The 15573-nt window shown below is 44.3% G+C and overlaps 1 protein-coding gene across 4 annotated transcripts; it reads left to right on the forward strand.

Annotated features, from left to right (window-relative positions):
• Window positions 1-4306: 4306 nt before the first annotated feature.
• VPS29 (VPS29 retromer complex component) lies at window positions 4307-14366 on the forward strand. Of its 4 annotated transcripts, XM_038763638.1 has the most exons (5): window positions 4315-4377; window positions 9796-9807; window positions 12451-12642; window positions 13197-13432; window positions 13881-14366. In XM_038763638.1, the coding sequence occupies exons 1-5, from the start codon at window positions 4375-4377 to the stop codon at window positions 13996-13998; spliced, it is 561 nt and encodes a 186-aa protein (XP_038619566.1). In that variant the 5' UTR covers window positions 4315-4374; the 3' UTR covers window positions 13999-14366. The 4 variants fall into 4 exon arrangements, with proteins under 4 accessions (XP_038619568.1, XP_038619566.1, XP_038619564.1 ...); XM_038763640.1 differs by lacking the exon at window positions 9796-9807 and having other exon boundaries at window positions 4307-4377; XM_038763636.1 differs by lacking the exons at window positions 4315-4377; window positions 9796-9807 and adding an exon at window positions 10876-11109.
• The last annotated feature ends 1207 nt before the right edge of the window (window positions 14367-15573 follow it).

Below are 15573 nucleotides of genomic sequence, written 5' to 3' on the forward strand. Positions count from 1 at the left end.
TGGATGTTCCCTCATCTGTAAAATGGGGATAAAGACTGTGAGCCCCACATGGGGCAACCTGATTACCTTGTATCCACCCCAGCGCTTAGAACAGTGCTTGGCACATAGTAAGCGCTTAACAAATACCAACATTATTATTATTATTCCCCGCGCTTTTCCAGCCCCACCCACTCCCTCCTCTCCACAGCCTCCTCGTGCTCATGACATTGGGCTTCGCTTTGGGGTGCAAAGTCCATGGTAGATGAATTAAATTGGGACTCAAAACTGCACCTTTTATGTGGTTGCTCCCAATGACACATTTCATCGTGTCAGAGAGAGAGAGGGTGAAATCCCATCAGTCTCCTCAGAAAACGGGCTAAAATGTCAGGCCCAACTCACAGAGAGTGGGCTACCGTCATGGGAGGCATTGAACCAAAGAGCCCGGATGTTCCCCGCTCTTTTCCAGCCCCACCCACTCCCACCTCTCCACAGCCTCCTCGTGCTCATGACATTGGGCTTCCCTTTGGGGTGCAAAGTCCATGGTAGATGAATGAAATTAGGACTCAAAACTGCACCTTTTATGTGGTTGCTCCCAATGACACATTTCATCGTGTCTGAAAGAGAGAGAGGGTGAAATCCCGTCAGTCTCCTCAGAAAACGGTCTAAAATGTCAGGCCCAACTCATGGAGAGCAGGCTACCATCGTGGGGGGCATCGAACCAATGAACCCGGATGTTCCCCGCACCTTTCCAACCCCACCCACTCCCTCCTCTCCACTGCCTCCTCGTGCTCATGACATTGGGCTTCCCTTTGGGGTGCAAAGTCCATGGTAGGTGAATGAAATTAGGACTCAAAACTGCACCTTTTATGTGGTTGCTCCCAACGACACATTTCATCGTGTCAGAGAGAGAGGGTGAAATCCCATCAGTCTCCTCAGAAAATGGGCTAAAATGTCAGGCCCAACTCACAGAGAGCGGGCTACCGTCGTGGGGGTGGGGTGGGCATCGAACCAAAGAGCCCGGATGTTCCCCGTGCTTTTTCCAGCCCCACCCACTCCTGCCTCTCCAAAGCCTCCTCGTGCTCATGACATTGGGCTTCGCTTTGGGGTGCAAAGTCCATGGTAGGTGAATGAAATTAGGACTCAAAACTGCACCTTTTATGTGGTTGCTCCCAATGACACATTTCATCGTGTCTGAAAGAGAGAGAGGGTGAAATCCCGTCAGTCTCCTCAGAAAACGGTCTAAAATGTCAGGCCCAACTCATGGAGAGCAGGCTACCATCGTGGGGGGCATCGAACCAATGAACCCGGATGTTCCCCGCACCTTTCCAACCCCACCCACTCCCTCCTCTCCACTGCCTCCTCGTGCTCATGACATTGGGCTTCCCTTTGGGGTGCAAAGTCCATGGTAGGTGAATGAAATTAGGACTCAAAACTGCACCTTTTATGTGGTTGCTCCCAACGACACATTTCATCGTGTCAGAGAGAGAGGGTGAAATCCCATCAGTCTCCTCAGAAAATGGGCTAAAATGTCAGGCCCAACTCACAGAGAGCGGGCTACCGTCGTGGGGGTGGGGTGGGCATCGAACCAAAGAGCCCGGATGTTCCCCGTGCTTTTTCCAGCCCCACCCACTCCTGCCTCTCCAAAGCCTCCTCGTGCTCATGACATTGGGCTTCGCTTTGGGGTGCAAAGTCCATTGGTGGATGAATGAAATTAGGACTCAAAACTGCACCTTTTATGTGGTTGCTCCCAATCACACATTTCATCGTGTCAGAGAGAGAGAGGGTGAAATCCCATCAGTCTCCTCAGAAAACGGGCTAAAATGTCAGGCCCAACTCACGGAGGGCGGACTACTACCGTGAGGGGCATCGAACCAAGGAGCCCGGATGTTCCCTGCTCTTTTCCAGCCCCACCCACTCCCGCCTCTCCACAGCCTCCTCGTGCTCATGACATTGGGCTTCCCTTTGGGGTGCAAAGTCCATGGTAGATGAATGAAATTAGGACTCTGAACTGCACCTTTTATGTGGTTGCTCCCAATGACACATTTCATCGTGTCAGAGAGAGAGGGTGAAATCCCGTCAGTCTCCTCAGAAAACGGGCTAACATGTCAGGCCCAACTCAGGGAGGGCAGGCCACCGTCGTGAGGGGGCATCGAACCAAGGAGCCCGGATGTTCCCCGCGCTTTTTCCAGCCCCACCCACTCCCTCCTCTCCACTGCCTCCTCGTGCTCATGACATTGGGCTTCCCTTTGGGGTGCAAAGTCCATGGTAGGTGAATGAAATTAGGACTCAAAACTGCACCTTTTATGTGGTTGCTCCCAATGACACATTTCATCGTGTCAGAGAGAGAGGGTGAAATCCCATTAGCCTCCTCAGAAAACGGGCTAAAATGTCAGGCCCAACTCAGGGAGGGCAGGCTACCGTCCTGAGGGGGCATCGAACCAAGGAGCCCGGATGTTCCCCGCGCTTTTTCCAGCCCCACCCACTCCCTCCTCTCCACAGCCTCCTCGTGCTCATGACATTGGACTTCGCTTTGGGGTGCAAAGTCCATGGTAGATGAATTAAATTGGGACTCAAAACTGCACCTTTTATGTGGTTGCTCCCAATGACACATTTCATCGTGTCAGAGAGAGAGAGGGTGAAATCCCGTCAGCCTCCTCAGAAAACGGGCTAAAATGTCAGGCCCAACTCACAGAGAGCGGGCTACCGTCGTGGGGGTGGGGTGGGCATCGAACCAAAGAGCCCGGATGTTCCCCGCGCTTTTTCCAGCCCCACCCACTCCTGCCTCTCCAAAGCCTCCTCGTGCTCATGACATTGGGCTTCGCTTTGGGGTGCAAAGTCCATGGTAGATGAATTAAATTGGGACTCAAAACTGCACCTTTTATGTGGTTGCTCCCAATCACACATTTCATCGTGTCAGAGGGAGAGGGTGAAATCCCGTCAGTCTCCTCAGAAAACGGGCTAAAATGTCAGGCCCAACTCACGGAGGGCGGACTACTACCGTGAGGGGCATCGAACCAAGGAGCCCGGATGTTCCCTGCTCTTTTCCAGCCCCACCCACTCCCGCCTCTCCACAGCCTCCTCGTGCTCATGACATTGGGCTTCCCTTTGGGGTGCAAAGTCCATGGTAGATGAATGAAATTAGGACTCTGAACTGCACCTTTTATGTGGTTGCTCCCAATGACACATTTCATCGTGTCAGAGAGAGAGGGTGAAATCCCGTCAGTCTCCTCAGAAAACGGGCTAACATGTCAGGCCCAACTCAGGGAGGGCAGGCCACCGTCGTGAGGGGGCATCGAACCAAGGAGCCCGGATGTTCCCCGCGCTTTTTCCAGCCCCACCCACTCCCTCCTCTCCACTGCCTCCTCGTGCTCATGACATTGGGCTTCCCTTTGGGGTGCAAAGTCCATGGTAGGTGAATGAAATTAGGACTCAAAACTGCACCTTTTATGTGGTTGCTCCCAATGACACATTTCATCGTGTCAGAGAGAGAGGGTGAAATCCCGTCAGTCTCCTCAGAAAACGGGCTAACATGTCAGGCCCAACTCAGGGAGGGCAGGCTACCGTCCTGAGGGGGCATCGAACCAAGGAGCCCGGATGTTCCCCGCGCTTTTTCCAGCCCCACCCACTCCCTCCTCTCCACAGCCTCCTTGTGTTCATGACATTGGACTTTGCTTTGGGGTGCAAAGTCCATGGTAGATGAATTAAATTGGGACTCAAAACTGCACCTTTTATGTGGTTGCTCCCAATGACACATTTCATCGTGTCAGAGAGAGAGAGGGTGAAATCCCGTCAGCCTCCTCAGAAAACGGGCTAAAATGTCAGGCCCAACTCACAGAGAGCGGGCTACCGTCGTGGGGGTGGGGTGGGCATCGAACCAAAGAGCCCGGATGTTCCCCGCGCTTTTTCCAGCCCCACCCACTCCTGCCTCTCCAAAGCCTCCTCGTGCTCATGACATTGGGCTTCGCTTTGGGGTGCAAAGTCCATGGTAGATGAATTAAATTGGGACTCAAAACTGCACCTTTTATGTGGTTGCTCCCAATCACACATTTCATCGTGTCAGAGGGAGAGGGTGAAATCCCGTCAGTCTCCTCAGAAAACGGGCTAAAATGTCAGGCCCAACTCAGGGAGGGCAGGCTACCGTCGTGAGGGGGCATCGAACCAAGGAGCCCGGATGTTCCCCGCGCTTTTTCCAGCCCCACCCACTCCCGCCTCTCCCCAGCGTCCGCGTGCTCGTGACGTTAGGCTTCGCTTTGGAGCGGAAGGGCCTTCGGCGGCCGCCGTAGGGCGGCTGAGCGGGGCTGGCCTTTTGATTGGCAGCTGTGAGGCGGGCGGGGCGTCGAGGGGCTGAGGAAGAAGGCGGCCGTTTGCTGTGGCGGAGCAGCCTCCGGTGACAGGATGGTGAGAGCCGCTGAGGCGGAGGGAAAGAGGGAGGAATGAAGGAAAGAAGGAATGGAGGAAGGAATGGAGGAAGGAAGGAGAGGCCCAGGACCCCAGCCGAGCCTGTCAGCCCCTCGCCGGCGCGTCACGAGACCGCAGGGTCGGACCAGAGGCAGGCCGCAGGCCGCCCCCGGCCTCCCACCCTGAGGCCCTCATCCTCATCATCGTCATCATCATCATCAATCGTATTTATTGAGCGCTTACTATGTGCAGAGCACTGTACTAAGCGCTTGGGAAGTGCAAATTGGCAACAGATAGAGACAGTCCCTACCCAACAGTGGGCTCACAGTCTAAAAGGGGGAGGCAGAGAACAAAACCAAACATACGCACAAAATAAAATAAATAGAATAGATATGTACAAGTAAAATAAATAAACAGAGCAATATGTACAAACATATGTACAGGTGCTATGGGGAAGGGAAGGGGGTAAGCGATTACTGTGTGCAGAGCACTGCGCTAAGCGCTTGGAAGGCATGGCCCAGCGGAAAGAGCACGGGCTTTGGAGTCAGAGGTCATGGGTTCAAATTCCGCCTCCGCCAGTTGTCAGCTGTGTGACTTCCACGGGCTTCGGAGTCTATGAGCCCGCTGTTGGGTAGGGACCGTCTCTATATGTTGCCAACTTGGACCTCCTAAGCGCTTAGTACAGTGCTCTGCACACAGTAATTGCTCAATAAATGCGATTGAATGAATGAATGGAGTCAGAGGTCATGGGTTCGAATCCCGCCTCCACCAGTTGTCAGCTGTGTGACTTTCACGGGCTTCGGAGTCTATGAGCCCACTGTTGGGTAGGGACCGTCTCTATATGTTGCCAACTTGGACTCCCTAAGCGCTTAGTACAGTGCCGTGCACACAGCAAGCACTCAATAAATGCGGTTGAATGAATGGAGTCAGCAGAGGTCATGGGTTCAAATCCCGGGTCCGCCAGTTGTCAGCTGTGTGACTTTCACGGGCTTCGGAGTCTATGAGCCCGCTGTTGGGTAGGGACCGTCTCTATATGTTGCCAACTTGGACCTCCTAAGCGCTTAGTACAGTGCTCTGCACACAGTAAGCGCTCTATAAATGCGATTGAATGAATGGAGTCAGCAGAGGTCATGGGTTCAAATCCCAGCTCTGCCAGTTGTCAGCTGTATGACTTTCACGAGTTTTGGAGTCTATGAGCCCACTGTTGGGTAGGGACCGTCTCTGTATGTTGCCAACTTGGACTTCCTAAGCGCTTAGTACAGTGCTCTGCACACAGTAGGTGCTCAATAAATGCGATCGAACGAATGGAGTCAGCAGAGGTCATGAGTTCAAATTCCGGCTCCGCCAGTTACCAGCTGTGTGACTTTCACGGGCTTCGGAGTCTATGAGCCCGCTGTTGGGTAGGGACTGTTTCTATGTATTGCCAGCTTGGACCTCCCAAGTGCTTAGTACAGTGCTCAGCACACAGCGCTCATTGTGGCTCAGTGGAAAGAGCATGGGCTTTGGAGACAGGGGTCATGGGTTCGAATCCTGGCTCCGCCACTTGTCAGCTGTGTGACTTTGGGCAAGTCACTCAACTTCTTTGTGCCTCAGTTCCCTCATCTGTAAAATGGGGATTAAGACTGTAAATCCCACGTGGGACAACCTGATCACCTTGTAAACCCCCCAGCGCTTAGAACAGTGCTTTGCACATAGTAAGTGCTTAATTAATGCCATCATCGTTATTATTATTAATAAATGCAAATGAATGAATGGAGCCAGAAGTCATGGGTTCAAATCCCAGCTCCGCCAGTTGTCAGCTGTGTGACTTTCACGGGCTTCGGAGTCTATGAGCCCACTGTTGGGTAGGGACCGTCTCTATATGTTGCCAACTTGGACTTCCCAAGCGCTTAGTATGGTGCTGTGCACACAGTAAGCGCTCAATAAATGCGATTGAATGAATGAATGGAGTCAGAGGTCATGGGTTCAAATCCCAGCTCCCCAGTTGTCAGCTGTGTGACTTTCACGGGCTTTGGAGTCTATTAGCCCACTGTTGGGTAAGGACCATCTCTATATGTTGCCAACTTGGACTTCCCAAGCGCTTAGTACAGTGCTCTGCACACAGCGCTCAATAAATGCGATTGAATGAATGAATGGAGTCAGAGGTCATGGGTTCAAATCCCGGCTCCGCCAATTGTCAGCTCTGTGACTTTAACGGGCTTCGGAGTCTGTGAGCCGGCTGTTGGGTTGGGACCGTCTCTATATGTTGCAAACTTGCACTTTCCAAGCGTGTAGTACAGTGCTCTGCACACAGTAAGTGCTCAATAAATATGATTGAATGAATGAATGAATGGAGTCAGAAGTCATGGGTTCAAATCCTGGCTCCACCAATTAGCTGTGTGACTTTGGGCAAGTCACTTCACTTCTCTGGGTCTCGGCTCCCTCATCTGTAAAATGGGGATTAAGACTGTGAGCCCCCCATGGGACAACCTGCTCACCTTGTAACCTCTCTAGCGTTTAGAACAGTGCTTTGCACGTAGTAAGTGCTTAATAAATGATGGCATTGTTATTATTATAATTCAGCAACAGAGACAATCCCTGCCCAACAAGGGGCTCACAGTCTAGAAGGGGGGAGGCAGACAACAAAACAAATAGGCGGGGGGCTTGGGGTTTCTCCCATGACATTTCAAAACCCCCTTTTTCCTCTCCTCCTTCCCCTCCCCACAGTACTTGTATATATTTATTACTCCATTTTACTTGTACATATTTACTATTCTATTTATTTTGTTAATGATGTGCATATAGCTGTAACTATTTTGTTCTGACGATTTTGACACCTGTCTCCATGTTTGGTTTTGTTGCCTGTCTCCCCCTTCTAGACTGTGAGCCCGTTGTTGGGTAGGGACCGTCTCTATATGTTACCGACTTGCACTTCCCAAGTGCTTAGTACAGTGCTCTGCACACAGTAAGCGCTCAATAAATACGACTGAATGAATGAAAGGCCTCGACCTCAAGCCATTTCCTCTCCTGGTTCCAAAAAGTGGGTCCCTTCTCCCTGCATCCTGCCGGGGGAGGAGTCGTTTGGAGCGAGTCTTCCCACTCCTCTTCCCACTCCTTTTCCCACTCTCCGCCCCCGGAAAACCATCCATGTTCCCGAAGGAAGGCTTTGGGGAATGAATTCATCTTTGCAATTAGGTCGTTGGCCCCTTTGACACTTTCAGGAATTGAAAGCGTTTATCAAAGAGTTCATATTTCTTTCTATATAATAGTGATAGTATTTATTAAGCACTTACTATGTGCAAAGCACTGTTCTAAGCGCTGGGGAGGTTACCAGGTGATCAGGTTGTCCCACGGGGGGGACAACCCCTCCCCATCCCCCCTGCCCTACCTCCTTCCCCTCCCCACAGCACCTGTATATATGTATATATGTTTGTACGTATTTATTACTCCACTTATTTTATTTGTACATATTTATTCTGTTTATTTTATTTTGTTAATATATTTTGTTTTGTTCTCCGTCTCCCCCTTCTAGACTGTGAGCCCACTGTTGGGTAGGGACCGTCTCTATATGTTGCCAACTTGTACTTCCCAAGTGATTAGTATAGTGCTCTGCACACAGTAAGTGCTCAATAAATACGATTGAAAGAATGAATGGGGGCTCACAGTCTTAATCCCCGTTTTACAGGTGCGGTAACTGAGGCCCAGAGAAGTTAAGTGAGTTGCCCAAAGTCACACAGCTGACAAACTGACAATTGGCAGAGCTGGGATTTGAACCCATGACCTCTGACTCCAAAGCCTGGGCTCTTTCCACTGAGCCACGCTGCTTCTTTGTATATCCCTGCTCTGCCACTTGTCTGCTGTGTGACTTTGGGCAAGCCGCTTCACTTCTCTGTGCCTGTTACCTCATCTGTAAAATGTGGAGGAAGCCTGTGAGCCCTACGTGGGACAACCTGATTACCTTGTATCTCCTCCAGTGCTTAGAACAGTGCTTGGCACATAGTAAGCACTAAACAAATACCACAATAATAATAATTATTATTATTATTTAGAATGCTAGATTTTTTTAAAGGAAGTCAGCTTCACGGTTGCATATAGAGGCCAGAGTTTTACACTGGTGAAATGTGATGTTCATGGTGAACTAACTCGCTTACCTTATTCAGAATGGCTTTTAATTGAAAGTTTTTCCCCCCAAAAAAGCGATTTCCAGCTAAGTATTATTGTCCTGAATTCAGACTTTTGTTAGTGAGTTAGCAGACATACCTGACATCATAAGGAATCTTAAAATGTTCTGTCAGTGCTTTTTAAAAGACAGAACTGTTTGAATAACAAAGACGAGCAATAGTACATAATAGGCAACCAAGTATTTATGGAAAATTCAGGCTTCATATGGGTGAATTGTTTGATCCACTTTCATTTCCAAGGAAGTTCTCTGCATGGGAGGGAAGATCAGACTGGGGGAGAACTGAACCCAACACTACAAGCCCTAACAAACTAATTTTGAAGCTCCATGTATAAATTTATTACTAAAAATGCTGCATCAGTGGTACAGTGCACATATTATATCAGTTAACAATTACTGTGGTTTGCCACTTTCCAGTGCCCATAAGAAAAGGGCAGCTATTACCCACATGGAAAGCAACAAGCCCTAGTGGAAAGCACAAATGATTGGGAGTCAAAAGGCTTGGGTATGAGAACCAGCTCCACTCTGTGTCCTTGGACAAGTAACATAACCTGTTTGGGCCTCAGTTTCCTCATTTATAAAATGGAGATGCGATAGACAGCCCCAGATGAGGCAGGAACTGTGCCTGATAGTCTTGCATCTACCCCAGGGCTTAGCACCAAGCAAATGCTTAATAAATGCCATAATTATAAATTCAAATTTGGGAAAGAGCTTACTGCAGCTGGAGGTAATTAGCAGTGTCCCAATAATTAAGGAATTGTTTGCCAAATGTAATGATAATTAGGCAATTTGTTTCCACAAAAAATATTTAAATCTAGTATTATATACAAATACACTGCATGGTTGATCATATGAGCAGTACAGTCAGAAAAGGTTTGCTACACTTAGAAGTATTTACAGATTGTATTTAAATTGAAGTGAATGTAAAGCAAGTGAAAATAAACTCGCAACTTTGGGGTAGGGAGAAATATGACAAAGTAAAGAGAATTGGCAAAAAAAGAGTAGTTTTAAAATTAACTTCCCCAAATTTTCATTTCATTTTGTTTTTTTTCCAGTATTGTTTGAACTAAGATGACTTTTAACATTTTCCTTCGTAACATTCAAATTCATTAACAGCTAATTACAGTTTTCATTTGGCTAAAGATTTTTTAAATTTCTTTTCTGTTGCTCTCTTTTGTTTAACATTGGTCGTGTTTTACCCTGTTTTTCAACCTGTCATGTTTTACCCTGTCTGCAATCAACTTCTTCATTCCATTAAGGCTGGGCACAGAGTAAGTTTCTTCTCTTAGCTCCTACTAACACTGGTGGTGGGTAGCTTGCAGGGTATCTTTATGAGGTGTGGGGTTCTGAACTTTGGGTGTTTTTGTCCTGGATAGCCTTCCCCTGGTAAGTCTGTAAAGGGAAAAAAAAAAATCTGAATTTCATAAATCCGTATTTTTGATTGTTAGATTAAAAAAAAAATGATTCTGGTAAATGATAAACTACTGTGGTTTGGGCCTTTTATATTTGTAGTATTGGTAAAGAAGACTTAAATTTAAAGATAAGTAACCCCAAGTGCCAGGGTTGGTCCCAAGTTTTTTTGGTTAGATTATTAAAAAACCCATCCAAAGAGCCCGCACTATGAGCCCAGGCCAAAAATCCAATTTCAGCAGTGGATAGTGTTAAGCAGGCATTTATGGTAGTTCCACACATGTGTAATTTTCTCCTGGTCTGATGGGACCACAGGTCCCCTTAGCCTGTGAGTACACAGTAGCACCTCCTACATGTGTGTTCGTGAGAATTTCTGGCCTCAGCACAGGATTACTTCCAGGCCCATTTAAACTAGATTGTCCTTGGATATCCCTGTCTGCATCATTCATTCATTCCATTGTATTTATTGAGCGCTTACAGTGTGCAGAGCACTGTACTAAGAGCTTGGAAAGTACAGTTCCGCAACAAAGGGAGACGGTCCCTGCCACAACGGCCTCACAGTCTAGAAGAGGGGAGACAGACATCAAAACAAGTAAACAAATAGAATTATAGATATATATACACACATCAAAACAAGTAAACAGGCATTAATATAAATAGAATTATAGATATGTGCATAAATACACAAGTGCTATGGGGCGGGGATGGAGGTTGGGGGGGACCTGAGGAAAAGGGGGCTTACCCTGGGAGTCTCTACGTGGGTGAGGCCCCAGATTTCTAGCCTGGGCTAAACTCTACCATGTCATAATGAAACACATTTTTATCTTCAGCTGTTAAGAAGGACAAGAACCTATAACTTTTGGAAGAGAATAGGAGGAAGAATTGGGGAGTATGACCTAAAATGGGGAATTTCATTTTTACATTTTCTCAAGTATTTTAATCCAAAGTACTTCAACTTTGACCTAAAGGGATCACTCCCTTCAAGGATGAAGATAGTTTGTTCTACCTCCTGAATATGTTTAAACTTGGCACTTTGTGCAGACTACAAATAACAATGACAACTGCTGTGATGGTGGTTTTTTGTTGTTGTGTAGCCATTCACCTACTACAGTAACTTCTGACTCTTAAGCAGACACCATATGTTAAAACTTCTTCTGAAAAAGGTGAAGTTCTACAAAAAGCCATTCACCTACTACAGTAACTTCTGACTCTTAAGCAGACACCATATGTTAAAACTTCTGAAAAAGGTGAAGTTCTACAGAAAGTGATTCGCATGTAAATATTGTAATCAATTATCACTCTGCGTCCAGTAGTGTTCTTTTGCTTTGCAATCACTGAATTTTGTTGCATAATTTTTGTTGCTTTTTTGGATCATAACTTGCCTCTAAAAGGTTCTGTAGCATTGCCCCATAGTTTGAGTTTAAAGTGAGAGGATTCAAGTTAAAATTGTGGGAAGATGCTGCCGGTTTTTGTCAGTTGGCCTCGAATATTATTGCTTTGTAGGATATAGGAAATACTTTTCCTGTTTCACTCATTTTGATCCTCGTTTTAACCCACTTTATAACACTTATTCCAGTATTTCCTTCAATGGCTGTTAATGTGAATTAACAGGAATTAAAAGGAAGTAATTTTTAAAATGAAGGCTCTCCAAAGGTTATTTAGAAAATGATGGACACTATTTTCAAAATCTTTTGGTAATCACATAATCACATCGCTAGGGAGCCTCAAATAATGAGGCTTTTTAACTTCAGAAAGTGGCCTCAGAACAGGTGTGGTTTTCATTTTTTCCATCTAAGATGGCCTTTTTGACTATAAAATTACTGAAAAAATGAGTTAATGTGATTTTTTTGGAAACCCAGAGCAAAGCATTGTGAATGGCTTTTTTCTCCACTCTTTGTGGTATTCTTTATTCTCCAGTCTTTGTGGTATTCTTTATTATCTGAAGAGTAAAATATTTTGTCACCAAACTATCAATCAATCAAGCAATCGTATTTATGTCACAGCCTGAACTACTTGTGAATGTATAGCCTTAGCTCACCACTTTTTTGGTGACTTCTGAAAAATTCTGGCATTTATTTCACATTTGGGAATTCTAACTGAAACCAGCTAAACAGTATATAATCCATAGTAGTATTTCACAACTAGTAAAATATGATTGTCACATTCTACTTTGTAAACTGTGGCTCCAAAGATAAAGAACTCAATAGGGGCTGATAGTGAGTGCAAAGTAAAGACTAAGTACTGTATTATTCAAGTAGTTATCATTTGCAGATGAGTCTCTAAGGCACAATTGAATAGAATTACACACCTGTTTCACAGGTACCAAAAAAAAAATTCAGTTCACTTTGGAGCTGAGTTTAGCGTAATGATCATGACCATATTGTGTCATTAAGGCATCATTTTTGCATTTTCTTAGATCCTAGGATTGTGTATATAATAAAGGGGTTAAAGGAGGAGAACATGAGTCTATAACTGTTTACTAGTAACTTTTTTTTTATCATAAGTTGGTGTTAGTATTAGGAGATCTGCATATCCCACATCGCTGCAACAGCCTGCCAGCCAAATTCAAAAAACTGCTGGTGCCTGGAAAAATTCAGCACATCCTCTGCACTGGAAACCTTTGCACTAAGGAGAGCTATGACTACCTCAAGACTTTGGCAGGCGACGTTCACATTGTTAGAGGGGACTTTGATGAGGTGATGTATTTTCATTATTTTCTTTTGTTGGATTTGGGTTTTGGGGGGTTTTTTTGGTGGGGGCACATGAATAAAATGATTTTGACTGAAGAACTTTGCTCATTATTGTGACTAATGGTAAAAATGACTAAGAACTTTGCTCATTATTGTGACTAATAATGGTAAAAATGATTATTATAATTCTAAAATGCTACAATTCCACCCCAAAACGAGTAACACTGGACAGATTGCTGGATAATATAGAAAATCTTACAGTGAAATTTCCTACCTGATTGGTTCTGGTAATTTTCTTGTGAGGCTAAATTAACTTGGTTGACTTGAAAATAGTCCTCGGTGTATCTTTTTTTTTTTTTTAATACATAGAATGTGTTTTGGAAGACTTTCCCAAGTGGCGCCAGGAATCATTCTAGTTGAGTGCTGTCCATTGTCAAGTAATTGAGAGTCCCCAGGTTGACCGTATATGCACATGATCAAACAGTGTTTCATGGACAAATGTGGACTGTGAAAGTCTCTGTCCTCTAACATGTGTTCTGTATGTCTTCCTCTTATTTTAGAACCTCAATTACCCTGAACAGAAAGTTGTGACTGTTGGACAATTCAAGATTGGCTTGATCCATGGGCATCAAGTGATTCCATGGGGTGATATGGCCAGCCTGGCCCTGCTCCAAAGGCAGTTTGATGTGGACATTCTTATTTCAGGACACACACATAAATTTGAAGCATTTGAGCATGAAAATAAATTTTACATTAATCCAGGGTCTGCCACAGGAGCCTATAATGCCCTGGAAACGTGAGTAATAATCTTATTGGAGAACTTTGTTTAAACATTCAAGAATTGAGCATAAGGTTGAAAATTTGACAATCCTCTAGCATAAATTTGGGTCATCCCAATTCTTCCCTTTATTCCTTGGAAATTTCTGACCTTAACTATTAAAATGTTTCCCTTATTTTAATACAGTTATTACTTCTCTTCTAAGTTATGCTACGGAAATCAGTTATTTTACAATATGTTTTAAGCAATTTACAAGTTAGCTTCTGCTACCACTCTTTTTTTCCTGGATTTTACATTTTGTTCCTAGTACTTTCCTAACACTTAAAATGTAGAATAGTAATTTTAACAGGTGATGATTATGTCTGCATTACAAGCTTTAAGATGTCGTGAAAAATTTGAAAATGAATTATAATTCAATTTCCTAATAATTATAAAACTAAACCAACATTAATTTTTTTCTTTCCAGGAACATCATTCCTTCATTTGTACTGATGGATATCCAGGCTTCTACAGTTGTCACCTATGTGTATCAACTAATTGGAGATGATGTAAAAGTAGAACGAATTGAATATAAAAAATCCTAAAACCAGTCCTGATTTTGTGAATTTTTTTCATTCCCTTGTGCAAATCAAATAAGAGTTAAGAAGCTATCCAATTATGACATTTTTATAGTATTTTGCATTAAAACTATCTTATTTGCTAAAACTTAATTGCTATAAGCTTATTGTACACTATAAGAATGTAATTAGTTTACCAAACATAATGCTTGAGAAAAAAATGTGCCAGGTGGTAAATGGATTTGTTTAAAAAAATTTGCCTTGTAAATATTTTCATTGTTTAAATCTGAATCCTTGTACTCAAACTTGTGCATGACCAGATTCAAAACTCCTTTGTTGCATACACTGTTCTACTCTTCATGCTGTAATAAACACTTTCCTCTCATTTATACTTCCCTTATGACTTGTGTTTTAATATGGAAATGTAAAGACAAGGGCACGCTAATCACAGTTTCCTTCCCATCATGCTAGAGATTCAGTTATTTCAAACAAATTACATATGTTTCAGCCTCTGGTACTAAAACCTTCAAAAAAAGTAAGAACCCACACTTTTAAAGTGGTAGGAATAAGTCTAATTGTAATTTTTATCCATGTTGTTTGGGTCCCTGACTAAAAACGCAAGCTTAGATTATAGGTGAATTTTTACTGTCCAGATGCTACTGATACAAATCTATTTTTAAAATGAACCAAAATGATCTATTAAGAATATAATATTCATCATTTTGTCCTAAAATTATTTTATGAACTGATATTAACCACCCTCTTTAGATGAATTAGTAAACATTTGTCAGTATTTGTACACAGTAAGTGCTTCATAAATACCATAATAATATTAAACATGCAGATTGGAATACTTTTCAGTACTGCATTTTTGCTGCTGTGGATTTGGACAAGTGTTCACAAAATCCAGTGTGTTTGCATTAAACTTATTTTCATTTCCCACTCAATTTTTACTAGTAAGAGTAATAGTATTTACTAAGTACTTACTGTGTGCAAAGCACTATATCAAGCACGGGGAAAGAGTAGACGGGCGCCAGCTACAGCAGCCATTGCAGCCTACTCAATGCTGAAAATTTTATGGATGTGTAATAATAGTTGTGGTATTTAAGTGCTTACTGTATTCCAGGCACTATACTAAGCACTAGGGTAAATACAAGTTAATCAGGCTAGACACGGTACTTGACCTACAAGGGGCTCACAGTTCTTAATCCCCATTTTACAGATAAGGTAACTGGCACAGAGAAATAAAGCGACTTGCCCACGGTCACACAGCAGACAAGTAGCAGGGCTAGAATTAGAACCCAGGTCCTTCTGTATTCCCAGGCCTGTGCTCTATCCACTAGGCTATGCTGCTTGCCTCTGCTGCTGGCTTTCCTGTCAGGGTGGTACTGCTTCTGCTTTTACTATTTCCTTTTCTGCTCTCAAAAGACCTATCCAAGAGCATGGCCACCCCTGAAGTGAGTACATTTTAAATTCAAGTTTCTATTCCCTTGCTCAAATGAAATAATTACGGATTCAGGGATGACAAGATTGTGATTTTAACGGTATTCTGCATTAAAGTGATCAGCCAACCAAACAACCTTGAAACACACCATTGATTGT

Source organism: Tachyglossus aculeatus, chromosome 21 (assembly GCF_015852505.1).
Source record: "Tachyglossus aculeatus isolate mTacAcu1 chromosome 21, mTacAcu1.pri, whole genome shotgun sequence".
In the NCBI taxonomy this organism is placed as follows: Eukaryota; Metazoa; Chordata; class Mammalia; order Monotremata; family Tachyglossidae; genus Tachyglossus; species Tachyglossus aculeatus.

Excerpts from the sequence above, each read along its gene's own strand:
- VPS29 (XM_038763636.1), top strand. The coding sequence starts at position 11,086 with ATGTTAAAACTTCTTCTGAAAAAG. Across the intron at positions 11,110-12,450 it reads TAAAACTTCTTCTGAAAAAG|TTGGTGTTAGTATTAGGAGA; the intron begins GTGAAGTTCTAC and ends TTTTATCATAAG. Across the intron at positions 12,643-13,196 it reads TTAGAGGGGACTTTGATGAG|AACCTCAATTACCCTGAACA; the intron begins GTGATGTATTTT and ends CTCTTATTTTAG.